This window comes from Capra hircus, chromosome 5 (genome assembly GCF_001704415.2).
Source record: "Capra hircus breed San Clemente chromosome 5, ASM170441v1, whole genome shotgun sequence".
Classification (NCBI taxonomy): domain Eukaryota; kingdom Metazoa; phylum Chordata; class Mammalia; order Artiodactyla; family Bovidae; genus Capra; species Capra hircus.
In genome coordinates, this window is record NC_030812.1 from 50,492,415 (window position 1) to 50,511,822 (window position 19,408).

Consider the following 19,408-nt stretch of genomic DNA (forward strand, 5'->3'; position numbering starts at 1 on the left):
AACAAAATCACTGCATCATATACTACATCAACCAATACAAACCACATTATATCTTTCTACCCTTCATTAACTGGAGCAGCTTCACAGCTTGCTCTGTTCTTCACTGCTCCAACAAATTTGAAAAATTCAGATTTTAAACACCACCCGCAGCAGTAAATCATCTCATTTATGTCCCTTTTACACCTTGCTATTGTAACAGAGTGGGAACAAAGAAACAGGAAGAGTTGTGCTTTAGTTATAGGTAAGAGCACAGATTTCCAGGGCCTCTGTGACATCACTGTTCTGATGCACTGAAGATTCTATTTATAGTATTCTATGCTAGATCTGCAAAATCTAGTATTCAAATGCAGAAAAAGTCTGGGATGATTAGGTATGCAAAACTGAAATGATTCTAAGCAAGTACATTTCAGTATTATTATTACAGAAAGAATCTTCTAGCTTGTTAGATTAAAGCAGTTTATTTAACTAAATAAATACCACCTCAGGATAGATAATATGTACTATGATGAGTACAATATATAATAATCTTTAAAAATTGATATAATATTCAACCTTTAGAGAATCAGAGTAATTTCATAAAGAACTAAGAGAATCAATAAACTAGACTCCTTTTTTTTACATGTAATTAAAAATTTGTTTGTGGAAAATGGCGGCTTAATTTTTAGTAGGTTATCTTATAAGCTATTTATGATGACTGTTTTGGATAAGCCTAAACAAGAATCAAGGTCATTTGCTAAAAACAAATAAAAGAACACACTATTACAAATAAACTTGGTAAATCAGTAACTCTGACAACCTCAACTGGCTATAATTTATTCCTGGTATTACTTTTTCAAAAACAGTTTTTACTTGTAATTTCAAATAACTTTCCATTGTAGCTTCTATACTCTCACTTTATAATTACAACAGTTTAAATGAACCGTACCTACTGCCTGTTCTAACAAAACCTTAAGTAAACATACATGCCCCAACACAAAACCCTATCAATCAATAATTATACACATGTTATACCATTAATATTTTTGTATTATCACAAATAAAAGATCAACTCTCATACTAAAAAACTGATCTACCTTAAACTTAAAAATAGCAGGGTCCAAAGCGGATTCATGTTGATGTGTGGCAGAACCAATACAATATTGTAAAGTAATTAGCCTCCAATTAAAATAAATAAATTTAAATACTGAAAAAAAAAAAACACAAAGAAGTGCTTCATAGACTTGTAGCTATTTACTTGTTTAAAAGTTAAAGGAAAAAAAATGGGTTCAAGCATCTTTTGAAGATCACTAACCTTATAATTTTTACTAACAGTAACTAAGTCGAAGGCACCTGTCAACAATTCAGTATATATTAACTTAATAACTGATTCTTGACTCCAACTTCTAGGATATGTAACAGAAAAACTGAATTGTGTTTTTTCTTTCTTCCCTTTAAGAAGTGCTTAAAATCAAGGCCTGCTATACATTACAAAAATAAAAGGTCTATATTTTCAACACGTTGAAAACCAATATATATATAATTGCTATATTTAATATATGTATGCTATATATCTGCTATAAAATTATAATAAAACAAGTCACAATACAAAGGGAAAGTATGCCCAAATGCATGTTCATGCATATACACACACCCATATCCACACTCACATCCAAGCAAATGAAAAGACTAAAAGCACACTTATAAGCTTATTCATATTCAGATACCTCCTACCCACAATAACAAATGAATGTTGAAAACTCAACTTTTCTTTGTGGCAAGAGGATGCAGTTTGCTGGGACAGGGATTCCTATACTGAAAATGAATACAAAACTCATATGCAAAAGCAGTGTTTGGTTTTATCTTTTAAGATCTGAATACTTATAGGATATCTGTGTTTTAGTTTAAGTGACAGGATAAGAATAAACCTTGTCCAAAGATTGAGATACTAGTCTAGATGCTCAATGATAATAATGAAAACAAATTTAAAATATTTTAATACTGTCTTTATTGGTCACTTATAATCCACATCTTTTGTGCTCTTTAAATCAAATTACGTCTGCTGAGGAAAATACCAAAGCCAGCAGCTCTTTAAACACTTCAGTAAAGAACATGGAAATCTAAGCCCGCAAGACAGTTTCTATAACCTTTCATGATAACTTCTGCTATTTTTTCCTAAAGAGTGTAAGCTAGTCCTTATCCCGTAGGGTTTGCTACTTTGCAAAAATACATGAGTTTGCCAGGAATCTTAATAAGAATTTTAATACTATATTAGATTAATTATGTATTATAAATCTATCATCTTAAATGAATATACATTTAAAAGTTTATGCTTACTTTGCAGTTAATGAAATGATGCTTCCATCAAGTAACTTGTCAAAAGCCAGATCACTAGCTAGCTCTGGCAGTCGTTAGTTCCAGTTCCTTTTCATCGCTTAATCTCTTACACAAAGTCATTTCCATTGCAAATAAAAGAGTTTTAAATGAATTAACAGAAAAACAGAATGTGCTCTGATGTGGAAAGCCACCAAGTTGAGACAATAAATACATTGAAGAGATTTATTTTTAAAGGCAGTCTTGTAGCAAAACAAATGTAGCAAGACAGAAGAAAATGCAGCGAAAAGAAAGATTTTGGCATATATAATGAATATTATATGAATTAATAAGAAAACTACAAGGAAAACAATATTCAGGCATCTGATTCTTCATATTAGTCTTTAATAAAAACTTAATCTTTATTAAACTTATATAATTCCAAGTACACTTTGTTATTACTATAACAAATATTCTTATTTCTAAAAATGAAAATTTTGTATCTTAATAATGTATCAGTTTAAAGCTTGAATTTGTAAATAAATGCCATATAAACTTGTATGTCAGAACTATTGGTTTTAACATGCACTTTCACTGGAGTATATAGCCACATACATGAAGTTTCATAAATGTACTTAATTTAACCCATTTAACATGCTTTTAATTAAAGAAATCATGCTATTTCCATCTGAAGTCTTAAGCAGCTACTTATTTCCACAAGTTGAAAAGAAAGTCAAGAAGTAAATTTTATGTGAGATAATTGTTTAGGTAAACATGACAGCATTAATTCACGTTTTTTTCAAGTTAAAAAAACTCTTCATTTTATAAATGTTTAAATTTTGTTCCTTACCTAAGAAAGGTAAGTTTTACTTTAAAGTGGTACCAGCAACTATTTACTATTAAAATTTCCAATACGAAAGGACTATTTTAGTGTCTACACAAATATAAATAGCTAAGAACATAATCTAGTCATAGAAGAATAATCATCCATGTTCTAAATTTAAGAAACGACTCCCAATTCCCCTTTTTAATATTTTCTCCAGTCAGAGGTTTTGAAATCACATTGTACTGTCATATTTTTACAATGAGAAGGAAATAAGACAAAAATAGAAGCACCAGACCACATATACTGATATGGTTATTCTGGTCAAAATACAGTCCAAGTTCAATACAGTCTATAACATTGTTCAATACAATGTTAAAAAATCTCTCTCCAAAGAAAAACTATAAATACATGTACAGAATAGCTAACATGTATAGAATAACTATAAATACATGGAACCAAATTCTTTTACAGTAAATGTGTGAGCCATCTGTAATCGGCAGAAACACAAATAATATTTTATCTCATATGAGAAAATTACTTTTAATGAATTAAAAGATACCATGTAAAATACAAACCAGATTATAGGAGGATTCCTTTCACTCTTTTGCTTGAGAATAAACATTTTTGAATAGAAGAGAACATACTACATTGGAATTTTGGATATCCAGTGTCTTCAATATTTCACTATTATACTATAGTGTGCATATCTTGTTACTACTGAAATAAAGGAATAAATGTTTTAAATCTTGATACAGATAGCAAATTCTTTTCTAGAAAAGTTGGACTAACATTCCAACCACTCAAACAGAATCCTTACCAGAAAATATATCATCACTTAACTTTTCCCAGTGCGATGGAGGTGGGGGGAAGTAGATAGGAGTTGTTAATGGTTTTAATTTACCTATTTCTAGTTAGTGAATTTGAACATTTAAAATGTTTAATTCTTTTATTTTTATAGCCCAGCTACATCCTTTACTCACTTTTCTAGCCATCTGAAAAAATTCCTTGCTGGTTTTTATAAGCTTGCTATATTAAGAATATTTGCCTTTCATTGCTATTTCTGGCAAGAATTTTCTCCACTAATTTGCCTTTTAATTTTTATATATCTGACAATTAATACTTTTATAGCAACCTTATTTTTCTAACAGCATTTCCTGGATACGCTTCCCATTCTCCATTAGTCTAGAATATTGATACTTTCTGATCACATTAAATTCTTTTGTATGTAAAGGTCTGTTTCTGAGTTGTCTTTTCTATTCCATTAATCTGGAGGCATATTACTGGGCCAGTACTTTGCTGTTTGAATTCTATCTTTATAACAGGTTGTGATATTTAACAGGATTAATCATTTCCAATGTTTTTCCTTTCCAAAGTTATTTTGGCTATTCTTATTTATAATCCAGATATATGTTAAAATTGGAATCATTTTATCAAGCCCCACCCTCCATAAGAATTTTAAGGGAACATTAATTAAACCTATAAAGTCAATTAATGGCGCTTTTTAAGAGTATTTCACAAATAGTCTCAAGTATTTTTGAATTAATTTTCTAGAATAATCAGATGTCATTTATGAACTGGACAAGCAGTGTAAATATTTAATTACATAAACACTGTAAATCTAATATAGAAGTGACAATGTATACATCCAGGAAGTAAAAGGATGATAATCATCTCTGGATTAAAGTTCTTTCCATAATGGACTGGACTAATTATAGTTTTCTTTTTATCCTTTCCTATAAAACCATGTCAATTTTCAAGGCAATATATCCATGTCAGATGTTATTGTGAATACCAAGTGACTTTCAATCCTTTTTCTTATAGCAATATATTCAAAGGCACACACTGTCATGTAATTTTTATATATCCCAAGTTTCTGAGTATTATTCATGGTAGAGCAAAGGAATTGTCTCTCCAAGCTATTTAAGAAAAGTAATTGCCTTTTTCATAAATAAGAATTTGTATACACTTTTCAATTTTACTGACTGTACCTTCCAACTGAATCACAGATACACACTTTTAAAAAAACACCATATGCTGTCTGTGATTACATGTCTAGTTCTAAAATGACATCTGAAATTCATACTCTTCTTAAAAATTTGAATGGTAACAGATTTCTATATATTTCAATAATTAGCATTTAGAATATAAAACTCTGAAAGTACTTTATTTCTCTTTTAGTAAATTACTGAAGTATATATATTAAATCAAGAAGTTTATACTTCTGCTTGCTTTCTTGTGAAGTTAACTCCTAGAAGAACTGACCAGTGATTTAAAAGAAAATCAATTTAATGCATTAAGACTTTTTTATTCTGAATTTTAGATACAAGAGATTTTTTGCAACCACAATAGGGTGATCAATTAAACAAAGAGTTTTTAAGATTCAGTGCTTACTTTCTGTTGTTGATGTTGTTATAATTATTTGATAGAGATGAAGGAGAGATCTTTGGTAAAGTTGAAAAATTGGATGCACCTGGGGACCTTTAAAAATATGAAAATGTTAAATTAGATAAAAAATGCTGAATTTTGAAATTAATTATGAAATAAAGAAAAGAACTAACAGATGACAATGTATGTAGTTAATGAATGCTGGAAAACAGATTTATGACAAAATCATCATCCTTTGGTTTTCAATTTCTGATGTATTCATTCATATAAAAAATAATGGTATATAAGGGAACTATTTTCAAAAGAAATTTATCAAATTAAATATAACAATCGGTATTATTCTCATAAATCTACTAATGCAATACACCCATTTCTGAGTTCAGGTAACCATTACTAATATTTTACAATCAATAATTTTCTTAAGTCAGTGGAATTAAAATACTCATTTTTAAAGGAAGCATGTTAAAGAAATCTACTTTGTGTCTCAGTAGGTACCGAGCATGCATGCTCAGTTGCTCAGTCATGTCCAACTCTTACAACCCTATGGATTGTGGCTTTCTAGGTCCCTCTGACCATGGGATTTTCCAGGCAAGAATACTGGAGTGAGTTGCTATTTCCTACTCCAGGGATCGTCCCAACCCAGGGATTAAACCCACATCTGCACTGGCGTGCAGATTCTTTACCACTGAGCCACCTGGGAAGCCCCCAGAGTGCACCATGGCATTCTGATTATACACAACACAGATATCCGAGGATTTACCAATTTTAAAAGTGTAAGGCAAGAGGGATAAAAGAGTAAAGAGAATTCCAAACATAATCCCATGAAGCAATATTTGGCCAAACTGATCCCTGCAAAAACTGAACAGATATAAATCTTACTGCATACTATACACCTCACTAGTTCAGAATCTTTTTGGAGAAATCTCAATTACTAATGGCTTTTAATCAACAAATATGCTTTGAAGGCATGATTTATAATAAACAAATCCATGATATACAAACAATTATTTTAAAGTACTTAGAAGTTTCTGAAAGATTTTTCTTGTAATTTTGTACACAAATTTAATTTATTAGGCAACATCTAGGCCACAGGCTGTAGGGCCTTAAGAAGTTAATACTTTCAGTCCAGTACCTCAATCATCAGAAATTCTAAATTAGTGAGGCCTAAAGTGATTACTGTTTTAAAAATTATTTTATTTTTTACTCAGGTGACAATGAACAGCAAAATGGTCAATGAGCAGGAAAGTATATAATCTATAAAATTTACTTTTTTGGTAATTTGAATTTTGCAAAGTGGTGAGTAATAAAATTTCTTACATATAAAAATTTTATATAACTTCTGAAGTTTTATAAAATTTTGGTAAAATTTTTCTTCATTTTAAAGGAGGATTTTTTGTTGTTGTTGACTATATACAGATAAAATTATATCAAGTGGGACTTCTATTTAGCTGCCTTTCTGATAGAACACCCTTGTAAGATTTTAACTATACTAAGCTCAAAACAAAATATACAGCCACCAAGTTTTAATATAAAACAATGTAGAAGACAAACTTAGAATGCAATTTTAATATAAATACTAATATTTTAAGGCATTTATTTTAAAATGTTAATAGTAATAAAGAAGCATTGTGGCACTGTTTGTCTTCATACTAATAATGCTAAATTAGGGAAACAAACTAAAACCACTGAACCTAAGTTATAATGAATTAAGGAGGTTAATCTTTCAAAATGTGATCCATTTGACTACAATTTAATTCAACTCACTAGAAGTTTTCAAATATACAGAACGAGAAATATTCCCTTAAATTTTACGTATACTAAAAGTTATAAAAATAAACATTTTCTTATAACATATATTTATTATATATTATATATGGCTAAGGTCATATATCATCTGAAATGCCTATATATATACACACACACATATATTATATATATTTATATAAGTGAAAAAGTTGGCTTAAAGCTCAACATTCAGAAAACTAAGATCATGGCATCCAGTCCCATCACCTCATGGCAAATATATGGGGAAAAAGTGGATGACTTTATGTTTCTGGGCTCCAAAATCACTGCAGATGGTGACTGCAGCCATGACATTAAAACACACTCCTTGGAAGGAAAGTTTTGACAAACCTAGACAGCATATTAAGAAGCAGAGACATTACTTTGTCAACAAAGGTCCATCTAGTCAAGGCTATGGTTTTTCCAGTGGTCATGTTTATGGATGTGAGAGTTGGATTACAAAGAAAGCTGAGTGCTGAAGAACTGATGCTTTTGAACTGTGGTGCTGGAGAAGACTCTGGAGAGTCCCGTGGACTGCAAGGACATCCAACCAGTCCATCCTAAAGGAGATCAGTCCTGGGTGTTCACTGGAAGGACTGATGTTGAAGCTGAAACTCCGATATTTTGGCCACCTGAAGCAAAGAGCTGACTCATTTCAAAAGACCCTGATGCTGGGAAAGATTGAGGGCAGGAGGAGAAGGGGAGAACAGAGGATGAGATGGTTGGATGGCATCACTGACTTGGGGGATGGGTTTGTGTGGACTCCGGGAGTTGGTGATGGACAGGGAGGCCTGGCGTGCTGTGGTTCATGGGGTTACAAAGAGTTGGACACAATTGAGTGACTGAACTGAACTGATGGTATATATGTGCTGTGCTTAGTCACTCAGCTGTGTCCGACTCTTTGGAACCCCATAGACTGTAGCCTGCCACACTCCTCTGTCCATGGGGATCCTCTGGGCAAGAATACTGGAGTGGGGTGCCATGCCCTTCTGCAGCGGATTTTCTGAACCCAGGGATTGAGTCCAGGTCCTCCACATTGCAGGCAGATTCTTTACCGTCTGACCCAACAGGGAAGCCCCCAAATAGTGGAATGGGTAGCCTATCCCTTTCTCCAGGGGAGCTTCCTGACCCAGGAATCGAACCAGGGTCTCTTGCATTGTAGGCAGATTCACTACCAGCTGAGCTACCAGGGAAACCCATATGCGGGTGGGGAGTGTGTGTGTGTCTCTGTGTGTGTGTGTGTTTAACGTTTTTTCTGCCCATCTGTCCGTTTTTACTATTCATTAGCAACTCTACTCCAAGACAGTATTGGATTTCTTGCCCTTGTTAAGTGTAGCAATACAAAGACAGACATAGTTCCTGATCTCAAATAGCTCATAATCTAACAGGGAGAAATGACACAAGCAACCTACAAAACAGTAAGTTCTAAAACAAATTTTAAAATTATAACAAAGTCAAATTTTGTGGGTAGCACATGAAGTAATCTTAAAATGTGCACAGCTGGAAGGGTAGGTGGAAACTGGAACATGAGAGTATTCTAGGTGGAAAGAATAGTATGTGAAAATGTGTGGAGCTACATAAATCATGATGCGTTAGGGAATTATCAATAAATTGAAAGAGTAGGAAGTGTCCAGTGTTAGAAACAGAGGTTAGTAAGGCAGGTGTGATAATAAAGAACCTCTTCTGTCCTCTGAAGGAATCTGGATTTTATCCAATTGTGCTGTGGCATGTTGAAAGATTTTAAGAGTATCAACACAGCTGATTTGTATTCTAGAAAGTTAACTCTTGAGGAACAGAAAGAGACTGAAGATTGGAAGAGCATTTAGGAGACTATAAGAACAACAAAGGTGAGAAGTAATAAAGGGGGACTAAGACTTGGAGTGAGCACAGGCAACATGTCTTGGAGATTCAGAAAACTGTTCTCAAGGTGCAATCCATGGACACCGAGCGGGCTCCAAGATCCTTTCCATGCAGCAGTCCATAAGGTCAAAACTATTTTCACAAAAACACCAACATGTTATTTAAACATTATCTGACCTCCTTCACTGGGTAGATATTTGCACCAATAGTACAAAAACAATGGTAGGCAAAACTGCACAGTGCCAGAGAGATTACAATGTGAATGATATCCTCGGAGTTGTGCAGTATGAAACGTGCAAAAATAGGCAGGCAGCCCTGGAGAGGAAGAGCCAGCCAGTCAGAGGATGGGTCAGAGTCCTGAAAAACTGGTATAATGGTTTCAAAATAAGAGAATTTCTGTATGAGATAGTTATTAAAAAGAAGTATTAAAGAGAGATCAAATAGATTAGGTTTTAAAAAAGCTCAATAAGGACTCTGCTAACTCCTGAATAGGTGATAAGGAACAGTAAGCACTGCCTTTTTAAAGAAGTTGGCTATCAAAGGGAGAAAAACTAAATAATATTCAGAGGAAATTGATGGTCTTGTTTTTAAAGATGGGAGAGATTTGTTTTTATCTATATGTTAGCTTGGAAAATGATACTGGAAAAGAAACAAAAGCACAAGCTAATGTTAACTAGTGTCTACTATATGTGGGCAGTATGCAAGGCATTTATATACACAGGAGTTGAGTTGATAATGAAGGAAAAGCAAGGTCAAGGCAACACTCAGATAAATCCATTGGTAGAGAGCTTGCTCTTAAAGAGCACAGAGATCAGAGCTGGATGAATGCGGTCCACAGGTAAATAGAAAAGTTTGATAAAACTTTTTAAATCCTGATACAGACATTATTGTTAATAGTTAGATCACTTATCTACTGTGATTCCAACTTCTGACCTAGATTACACATAGCCCAATCTAGCTAGTATTTGTGGAATTAATTTAGGGGTTGATTAGTCAATCTGTGGATGATAGCCTGAACACTAACTCTTTCTTTGATATAATTTGGGAATCACACTGTATATTAGCAACTTTGCACTAACAGCTTTCTAAAGAGATGAGTGGAAAAAAAATGCTTAGAATATTATGCACAAACTAGATGCTAAGCCAGTTATCTAGCATTAAACTCATTTTGGTTAGTTAGGGCTAAGTGTAATATAAGACAGTAAATCATCTCTTAACAAGATAGAAAAAAGTAAAACAGCACAGCTGAATTGATTTCATGAAGCAAGACAATGAAACGTCACCCCTGACAACTGAATGAATGCAGTATTTTAATTCCCCTATTCCCAGTGTTTCAGCTAAAAGCTTATAATTCAAGGCCAAGTTGAAATTCTTACTTGAATAGAAAAACACAGCTTTACCTAAATATTCAACATACATGGAAATCTAATATATACTGAGCAATGAAAATATAAAGAAATTAAGTCTGAATACTGACATATCTAATTTAAAACTTTTATTTTCAAACATGGCATAAAACCCAAATTTTTGAAATTTAACATTAAAAAACAAAAATTATTAACAAAAACAAGACTGATCTTAACTTTCCCAATTTTCTAACAATCATCCTAAACTAAGTTCTTGGAGAAAATAAAAATTTAAGTCTCTTGAAAAATCAAGCACCTTTACTGCTGTGAGATACAGATTAGTTCAATTCAACAAGCATTTGCTTTGTGTCTCCTTTCTGTCAGGCAGCATGTTAAATACTTAAACAAAAGAGAACTTAAGAAAATTTACATATAAGATGCTTCACATAACTTAATTTTTGCTTCTCATTTTGACTGCTCTAATGGTATCTGACAAAATATTCCACTTAATAAAACCAGTTACTTTTCTTTAACTATTATCACTCTAAACACCAAAAGTACAACCCAATTTTTTCTGCTGTCTTAACAGAAAAAATTTCAAACACACACGTCCTCATGTACCCAGTATCAGTCATTCAGCTTCAGAAATTATTAACATTCTACCACTCATTTTATTTATAAAGCCCTCAACTTCCACATTCATGTTTTTGCCACACTATTTTAAATTTATAATTACACCTGTAAATACTATAGTATGTGTCCCCAGCAGGTTAAGAGATCTTTTGCGATACTACTGTCTGCCCCAATCTAATATTCAGTTCATGTTCACATTTTTTTCCCCAATTGTCTCAAAAATTGAATTAGTCTGAATCGGGATCCCAAAAATGTCCTTACACTTGCAGATCAATTTTAGTAACTCCAAGAGCCCTTACCTTAACTCCAAGAGCAATTTCGTCCTGACTTTTTAATCTAGTCATACAGTTAACCTTGACTTATATGTGTCACTGTAAATTGTTCAAACATTTGGAACAAACCACGGGATAAAGAAAGTATCCAATAATTTTCTGTGAGTACCTCTGAATCAAGCATCTATTTGAGAACTGAATAGGTAAGTTTCATTTATGCATAAAATATACTATCTAAATGTCATAACTTCAATTTAATTTGGATACGGCTTTTCAATACTACATCTAACAGTAACTAATAAGCCTGATTGTGATCATGCTCCCTTTGGTGAAAGTTGGAGACATAGTACTAGATTATACATCATCTTGCCACAAGAGAAAATAGGTAGTGTTTACACAAAGATTTATTTAATCAATGTGCATTTTCAGAATTCAAAGGAAAATCTGTATACATACTCAAGATCTTAATGAATATTAAATTCAGGAACCACGAAGTATAGTTATGGGAAGTGTGTATGTATCAATACAAGCACAAGCATTTCCAAAAAAGATCTGGAGTCTGGACCACTAAAATAGCCAGAAAAAATCAGTTTATTGGTAAATAACAATACACAAGAACTTCATTCCACCATTATGCTGCCTTTATCATTAGGTAACAAATAGCTAGGAAAGGATGTATATATTTAAATAATAAATATATTTATATATAATTTTTTCTCTCTCCAGGAATAATGCCTTTCCAACCAAGTACCAACTTAGTTATTTTTCCTTTCAGTACATTTCATGATGAGTGATCTATATCAGGCGTTCCATTTTCTGACTAGGTATTCATCCCCTCTTTCCCTATACTCTATTTCTTATTCTCATCATGCTGTCTTCATTTGTCAAATACACTGAATCTCTTGTCTCCCTCTAATTTCTGCATCATTTAAATACACTGCTTACCATTCCCTTTATTCCATTAGCTCTTTTTTCCCTTGGCCTCTATGACCAAACAAAGAGTCCCAGTTTCCTGAATCTTCAGAATTATTCATTTTATTTCATCTTTGTGTCTTATATCATTACTTAGGGATACTTTTTAAGGTTTAGTATACAGTTCTTCACATTTTTAATTAGATAATTCAGTAATATTTCTCACTTCCAGGAATGTAACTCCGTTCCTGTAATTCTCATTCCTTTCTAAGCTTTGGTTGCCCATAACTGCATCCTATACATTTCCATTACCTTTAACTTTTTAGTTTCAGAAAAAATCATTCTATATTTCTTACAAAATTTTTTTTTATTGGAGTATAGTTGATTTACAATGTTGTGTTCTTTTTCTTACTCAGACCAATGAGATGAAGTATGAAAGAAAATTTAATAAAGACTCAAAATGTCTTTAAAAATGACAACAAACTGCAGACTTTGGAATGTTACTCTAGATTTATGGTTCATAGGCTGCATTTTAAATTGAAGATGTTATTAATTTGAAAAATATGAATTTGAATGACAAGGAATAAAAAACTGGTTCCTGAGCCATCTTCTCAACTCCTACAACCAAAATCACTCAATCCCTCACCTTTCAGTATTTGAACAAGGTTAAAATTGGTAACAAATGTGTATACTTTCATAGAAACTTTAAGAAAGCACTTTCTGTGAACTGTAATAACCATTGTTCTTTTAGTACCGAAGTAAAACTATCATAACCAAATCTACTAATGTTTCAAATAAGCAGAGGTTGTCTTGTTTATAAATACTTAAAAAGTGTCCATTCAGGTTATTGTTAAAATGAAAACAATACTTTATCTCACAGGAGTTCCCTAGTACAAATTTTCAATTGAACAGGTCTATCCACCATTTCTGAATCCATTTATACAGTTAACCTTGCAATTACTACACATGCAAACTGGGCTTAATAAGTCTTTAAAAAGTCCTAAAGAAATATATGCTAGGCTTTTCCATCTATATTTAAACAGATACAAAATCAAAACAGCTGGTGTAAAAAAACAAAAACAATTATTACAGTCACCTAGATGTTTATTACTTATCCTAAATAAAAAGTAGCATGCAGTGGTTTTATTTATAAAATGTTTCCTCTCTCCAAGCAGAGCATTCAGGGACAAAGTGCTGTAAAAATATTAACATACCACTAAGATGAAGTTTATACTTAGTGCTCAGTCACCAACGTGGAATTCTGCTAATCAGAACACCACAGATGGCAGAGGGCCAACATCTGAGTTAAGAACTACTGGCTTAGTTTTCTATTTGATTTATTTTAGCCTGCCATGTCTTACCTGGTTGATTTTGGATTCTTCTTCAGATGTTTTCTAGCTTATGAAAACTGCCTCTTCAGTCATCAATGACCCTTACTTTTTTCAACAGATTCTTAATTACACATCTCTTGTCAGTATTTTTGAGCAATTAATGAAAATGTCTGAATTAAAATAACTGCTCATGCTACTTTTACAAGAATTTTTACTTATTTTAGAGAAACAGAAAAATATGGATATTTTAATTTCTAAAACATTAGTACTGTCAAAAGCACTCTTTGAGACAATTATACCTAAATGAAACCATACAGAAAAAAAGTAATAGTACAATTTAGTTAATTAATCAAGTTATACTACTTCTAACTAAGGGATAAAGTGTTAACATTAAACAAATTTTCTGGAGAGTAAGGGGTAATCTATTGATTAGATTTCTCCTCTCTTTAGGAACACACAGGATTCTAGAATTATTCTACTTTAATTTTTTAAAAATATAAGCTGTAACTAGCTACACATCTCCAATTGAATAGACTATCCATCCAATGACAACATTTTCAGAAAGATAGTCAAATTTAACACAACAGAAAAAACATTTCAATGGTTGAAGTTTTCATAAAATACTATTAGAAAATAATGTGTTTTTGAGCAGTTTTAAGAAATTAGATACTTAAGAACTAGATTAGAAATCCAATTTCTGGAAAAAACTAAGCATCTCAATTAAAAAAAAATAAAGCATGAATATAAAGATGAAAAAATAAAGTTATAAATTGATATCTAGCAGACAAATCTGAATAGATAAAAATAGAAAACTTCTGAATAATTTTTAGGTAGGTTCTTAAGATTTCCAATTAGATTTTGGGTTGCCATAGGTTAATCCATTTTATAAACAGGACTACATGTTTTAAACAAAATTATATTCATGCTTAATATGGCTTTTATATTTAGCAGTTCCTCAGGTGAGGATATATTATCTCCATTCTGATAGAAATGGGCCTAGTATGATTTTTAGGTCCTTCAGAACAGTTAGTTTTCAGTAGTATAGAAAAGTCAAGACAGATAATAACATGCTTTCTCTCAGTGCCTACTGTAGTGGTGTTCTTGTATTTTCTTCTTCATAAGCAGCACCTAAAATTCAGATTCCTGAGTCCCCTCATAAAGATTTACACTCGCTGGTCTGGTGGGGAGGACTGTGGAAACTTCTGTCTATAGTGGTTCACACAATACATACTAAGAAACATTATCTACAGAATTTCTCAAAGTGTGACAGATCAACAGCATTAGAATCAGCTATGAGCTTATTATGAGAAATGCAAATTCACGAGCCCGACCCAGATCTACTGAATCAGAAACTCTAATGATGGGGCTTAGGTTTTAACAAACTCAGCAGGTGTCTCTTCCTTTCATCACATTGCAGCTTTTAATGATTTTTTTCCTTGGCTTTTGAGACTCTTAAGTAGGAAATATTTATGTGCTAAGCAGTATGAGCACTGGACAGACCCCAGATTACTGGTGGCTATTAGAACTAGCATCTTCATACCACGTGGAGGACCAATGGTTGTCTCCTGACAGATATGATGACAATTCTAAGTGTTACAGCTGTTCTGTATTTTAATATCTTGAAGTTTCTTTTTTGAGGACCTTAAAATTACATGCCTTCTGCTACAGTAGAATTTGTCTAAGTCACATGTGGTTATAATGTAATAACTTCAATGAATACACAGAATTTCACTTTTTTTAAAAAAAGCTGACATTTATCCAGAAAAAAAGGAATTTGCATCTTTACTTCAATTGTAAATGATAATTCCTCAAACTTTTTTTTCCCCATAATCTGTACGATTTTCCTCCACTTCAGGTGCCTTCTCAATGTTCTTGAATATTATAATTTTATATAGTATGTTCTGTTCCAAGTTTACTTAAATGATACTAAGTTAAATTTAATTTTGTTTTTATTTTTTTCTCTCAACTGTATGTTTTAAAGTTTATTCAGTTTTAAAGATCTTATCACTGTTACTTCTACCTACTGCACTGGTTTTCCACAGTACATCACCATCATTTTTCTTATTCATTCTACCCGACAAAGATATTTAGTGAGGCTGCCTTCAAATCCCCACTATCACAAACAATGCAGCTACAAAGACTGCATAATATATTCAGGGACCTGTGTAAAAAATTCCACTGAGTGCTGGGTCAGAGGCATTAAGCATTCCTAATTTAATTAAACACTGACTGATTTCTAGAATGGTACTAGTTTGTACTTCTACCATCAGTACCTAAGTTATCTCCTACAACTCTACAAACACTTCTTACTAGCACCCTTTTAGGTTTTTGTCATTCTGATGGCTATTAGGTTATATCTCATGCTTTAATTTTACAAGAGAGTTTGTATACCACCTCACTACCTGTCAGCGCTTGGGCATCCCCTTCTTTAAATTTTTTAAACTTTTATTTTTATAAAAGGTTATTTGCTTTGTTTCCGTTAATTCACAGCAGTTCTTTGCACAGTGTAGTATTATTCCCTTGTAGGTTTTAGATTTTCTAAAACCAACATTTGACTTTTAACTTTGTATACAGTTCCTTTAACAGAAATACTTAATGTAATCAAACACATTAATTTTCACACTATGTTCTGTGATCCCTCAGTCACAGATACTATCCAAATTATCTTATTAAAGTGGGTTACTAATGTTATATATCATAGTCAGGAATCTATGGTACACAAGCCAAATCCACATTTTTTTTGAACAAAGTTTTATTGCAACACACCACATCCACATGTTTACACGATGTTTACTGCTACTTTCAAGCTATATCAGCAGTTATAGTTGAGTCAGAGACCCTATGGCCTATAAAGAAAAAAATACTTATATGTTGTGTTGTGATAGTTGCTCAGTCATGTCTTGAGTCTTTACGACCCCATGGACTGTAGCCTGCCAGGCTTTTCTGCCTATGGGGCTTCATCAAGGCAGGCAAGAACACTCGAGTGGGCTGCCATGCCCTCCTCCAGGGGATCTTCTCAACCCATGGATTGCACCCAGGTCCCCTGCATTACGGGTGGATTCTTTACCATTGGAGCCACCACAGAAGCCCAAGAAAGCTGGAGTGGGCAGCCTATGCCTTCTCCAGGGGAACTTTCCTACCCAGGAATTGAACTGGGGTCTAGTGCATTGCAGGTGGATTCTTTACCAGCTAAGCTAAACAGTACTGAACTATGGGTATGGAAAACACATGTTAATTTTTATAAATTAATTTTATATTATATAGTATTGCTGAATTCTCTTAGTTCTAGTCTTCTGTCTTTGGATTTTATGAAGACAGTATTATTATTATTTTTTTTTATTTTTTTAATTTTAAAATCTTTAATTCTTACATGCGTTCCCAAACATGAACCCCCCTCCCACCTCCCTCCCCATAACATCTCTGTGGGTCATCCCCATGCACCAGCCCCAAGCATGCTGTATCCTGCGTCAGACATACACTGGCGATTCAATTCTTACATGATAGTATACATGTTAGAATGCCATCCTCCCAAATCATCCCACCCTCTCCCTCTCCCTCTGAGTCCAAAAGTCCGTTATACACATCTGTGTGAAGACAGTATTATTATGTGCAAATAGTGTATTTTATTTCTTTTTAAAATTTCTAATCTTATTTAGTTTGGGTTCAAAATTTTTCAATTACATGTTTGCTACAGATTTTAGACTTATAGGCTTTATCAAGTTAGGACAATTCCCTTTTATTCTTAGTTTTTTGAGTCTTTTCACATACTAGATGCTAATTAAAAATGTTTTTGTATTTTTAATACAATAATATTAAGTAATAAACTATCATTTGGCAATTTATGACATACTGCTATATTGTATTTCTCACATTTTACAGCGAATGAATAAAACTTTTCATGTTTTAATATTTGGGTTTCCTATAAAACTGGGTGATTCAGTGAAGAATGGGACTCAATTGTACTTCTGTGTGTATCTCTGGTATAGTACCTTCACTTATCAATATCTACTACATGTGTATAGTGTGTAAAGTATTATATAATAATGTTTTCTCTTACAAAACCAAGTAACTATAGCTGTTTAAATAAAACTGGTACTGCGCTAGCAGCTAGGAACGAAGATAATAAAAGAAAATATTAATATGTAGTTTTATCTCTTAGGTGAGTACCAGTAATTTTAAGTTGAAAAGGTCTCTCAGTCTTTGAAATTCACGGGGCTTTTATATTAACCCATAAGTAATTCTGTAGCCTCAAAAGTTATTTAAAGTTGTAACAAGTATACAACTATCTAAAGATAAGCTAGAAAAAAAAATAGTAGCTCTGATCTAAACATTAAATGTGAATATTCACAAAGAAAATATTTCTAACTTCTAAAAACTAAATGCATCAAGAAATCTACATGATTCTACCATGTGTTTTTTAGTATCTCCCTAAAATAATTTTTACTCTTGTATTACATCCAACTAAGTGGAGTAAAAGTAAAATGTAATTAATATACTTGGGCATATTCCCACAAAAAATTTAAATAAATTTCACAGAAGATAAAAAGGACAGAGAATAACTTACTAAAGGTATGTTTTAGTTCTGAAGGAAATTAAGTGGTAGGCTGTTCTCTTTCATTAGCTAGGTTGGTTAACAATGACTAAATTATCATAAATTTAAGAACCTTTATTTTAAGGATTTCAAAACACAAATTCACAATCTTTCATCAGAAAATCTGAAATTCCAAAAGCTTTGAAAATTTAAAAAATTCTCCATGATTCCCTTAAGGGCAATCTAACCTGAAATGATATGAGCTATTTATACTCCTTATTTATACTACTCAGTGTGAATACTTAATGAAGAGAGTCTCTCTGGACGTTACAGGAATAGTAAAATAGTAAGTGGCACATATGACACATTACTTCTCAAATGTCTACAAAGTCGAAATATTGAAATACAACTAGCCTTAAGTGTTTTTGATAATGAAATATGGATCTGAAAATCCTAAAACCAGTAAAAATACTTCCTGCCATGCAGCATGTTACCTTTTCACTCTGTTGATTGTTTCTGTTACTGTGTGGAAACTTTTTAGTTTGATGTAGTCCCTTCTGTCTATTATTGCTTTTGTTGCTAGTGCTTTTGCTGTCATATTCAATATATCGCTGCCAAGACCAATGTCATGCTTTATAGATTCAGGTCTTGTTTTTAAAATCTTTAAACAACATATCTGATAAGAGGTTAATATTCAAAATATCAATATATAAGAAACTCATTACAATTTAACTGCAAAACCCTCAAATAACCAGATTAACAAACAGGTCTAGGGCTTGTTTGAACAGACACTTCTGCAAAGAAGGCACACAAACAGGTAATAAGTATGTTAAAAAGATGCTCAATATCAGAAATCACTGGGAAACGCAAATCATAGCACAATGAGATACCACCTCACACCTCTTAGGATGTTTATTACCAAAAGAACAAAAGGAAACAAGAGCCAGCAAGGATGTGGGGAAATTGGAACCCTTGTGAACTGCTACAGTGTAAAATGGTATAGGCACTACAAAAACAGTAAGCAGGTTCCTCAAAAAATTAGAACTAGAACTATCACATGATCCAGAAATCTCACTTTTGGGTATACATACAAAGGAAATGAAATCAGTATCTTGAAGAGGCATCTGCACTCCCAAGTTCATTGTAGTATAATTTAAAATAGCCCAGATGATGGAAACAACCTGAATGTTTGTTGATGGATAAACAGATAAAGAAAATATACAATGGACTTTTATCCAGCC

At 32.5% G+C, this 19,408-nt stretch overlaps 1 protein-coding gene across 4 annotated transcripts in view; it reads right to left on the bottom strand.

Annotated features, from left to right (window-relative positions):
* USP15 (ubiquitin specific peptidase 15) overlaps positions 1-19,408 on the bottom strand; it is a 129,439-nt gene that overhangs the window by 43,975 nt on the left and 66,056 nt on the right. For 2 of the 4 annotated variants that reach the window (XM_005680249.3, XM_018047997.1), the window contains exon 7: positions 5,507-5,593. The exons of 1 other annotated variant lie outside the window; for it this stretch is intronic. In XM_005680249.3, the coding sequence (XP_005680306.1) occupies positions 5,507-5,593 (87 nt within the window). Of the gene's footprint in view, positions 1-2,313; positions 3,833-5,506; positions 5,594-19,408 lie in introns of all 4 variants that reach the window. One more of the 4 variants, XR_001918065.1, reaches the window with a different exon arrangement.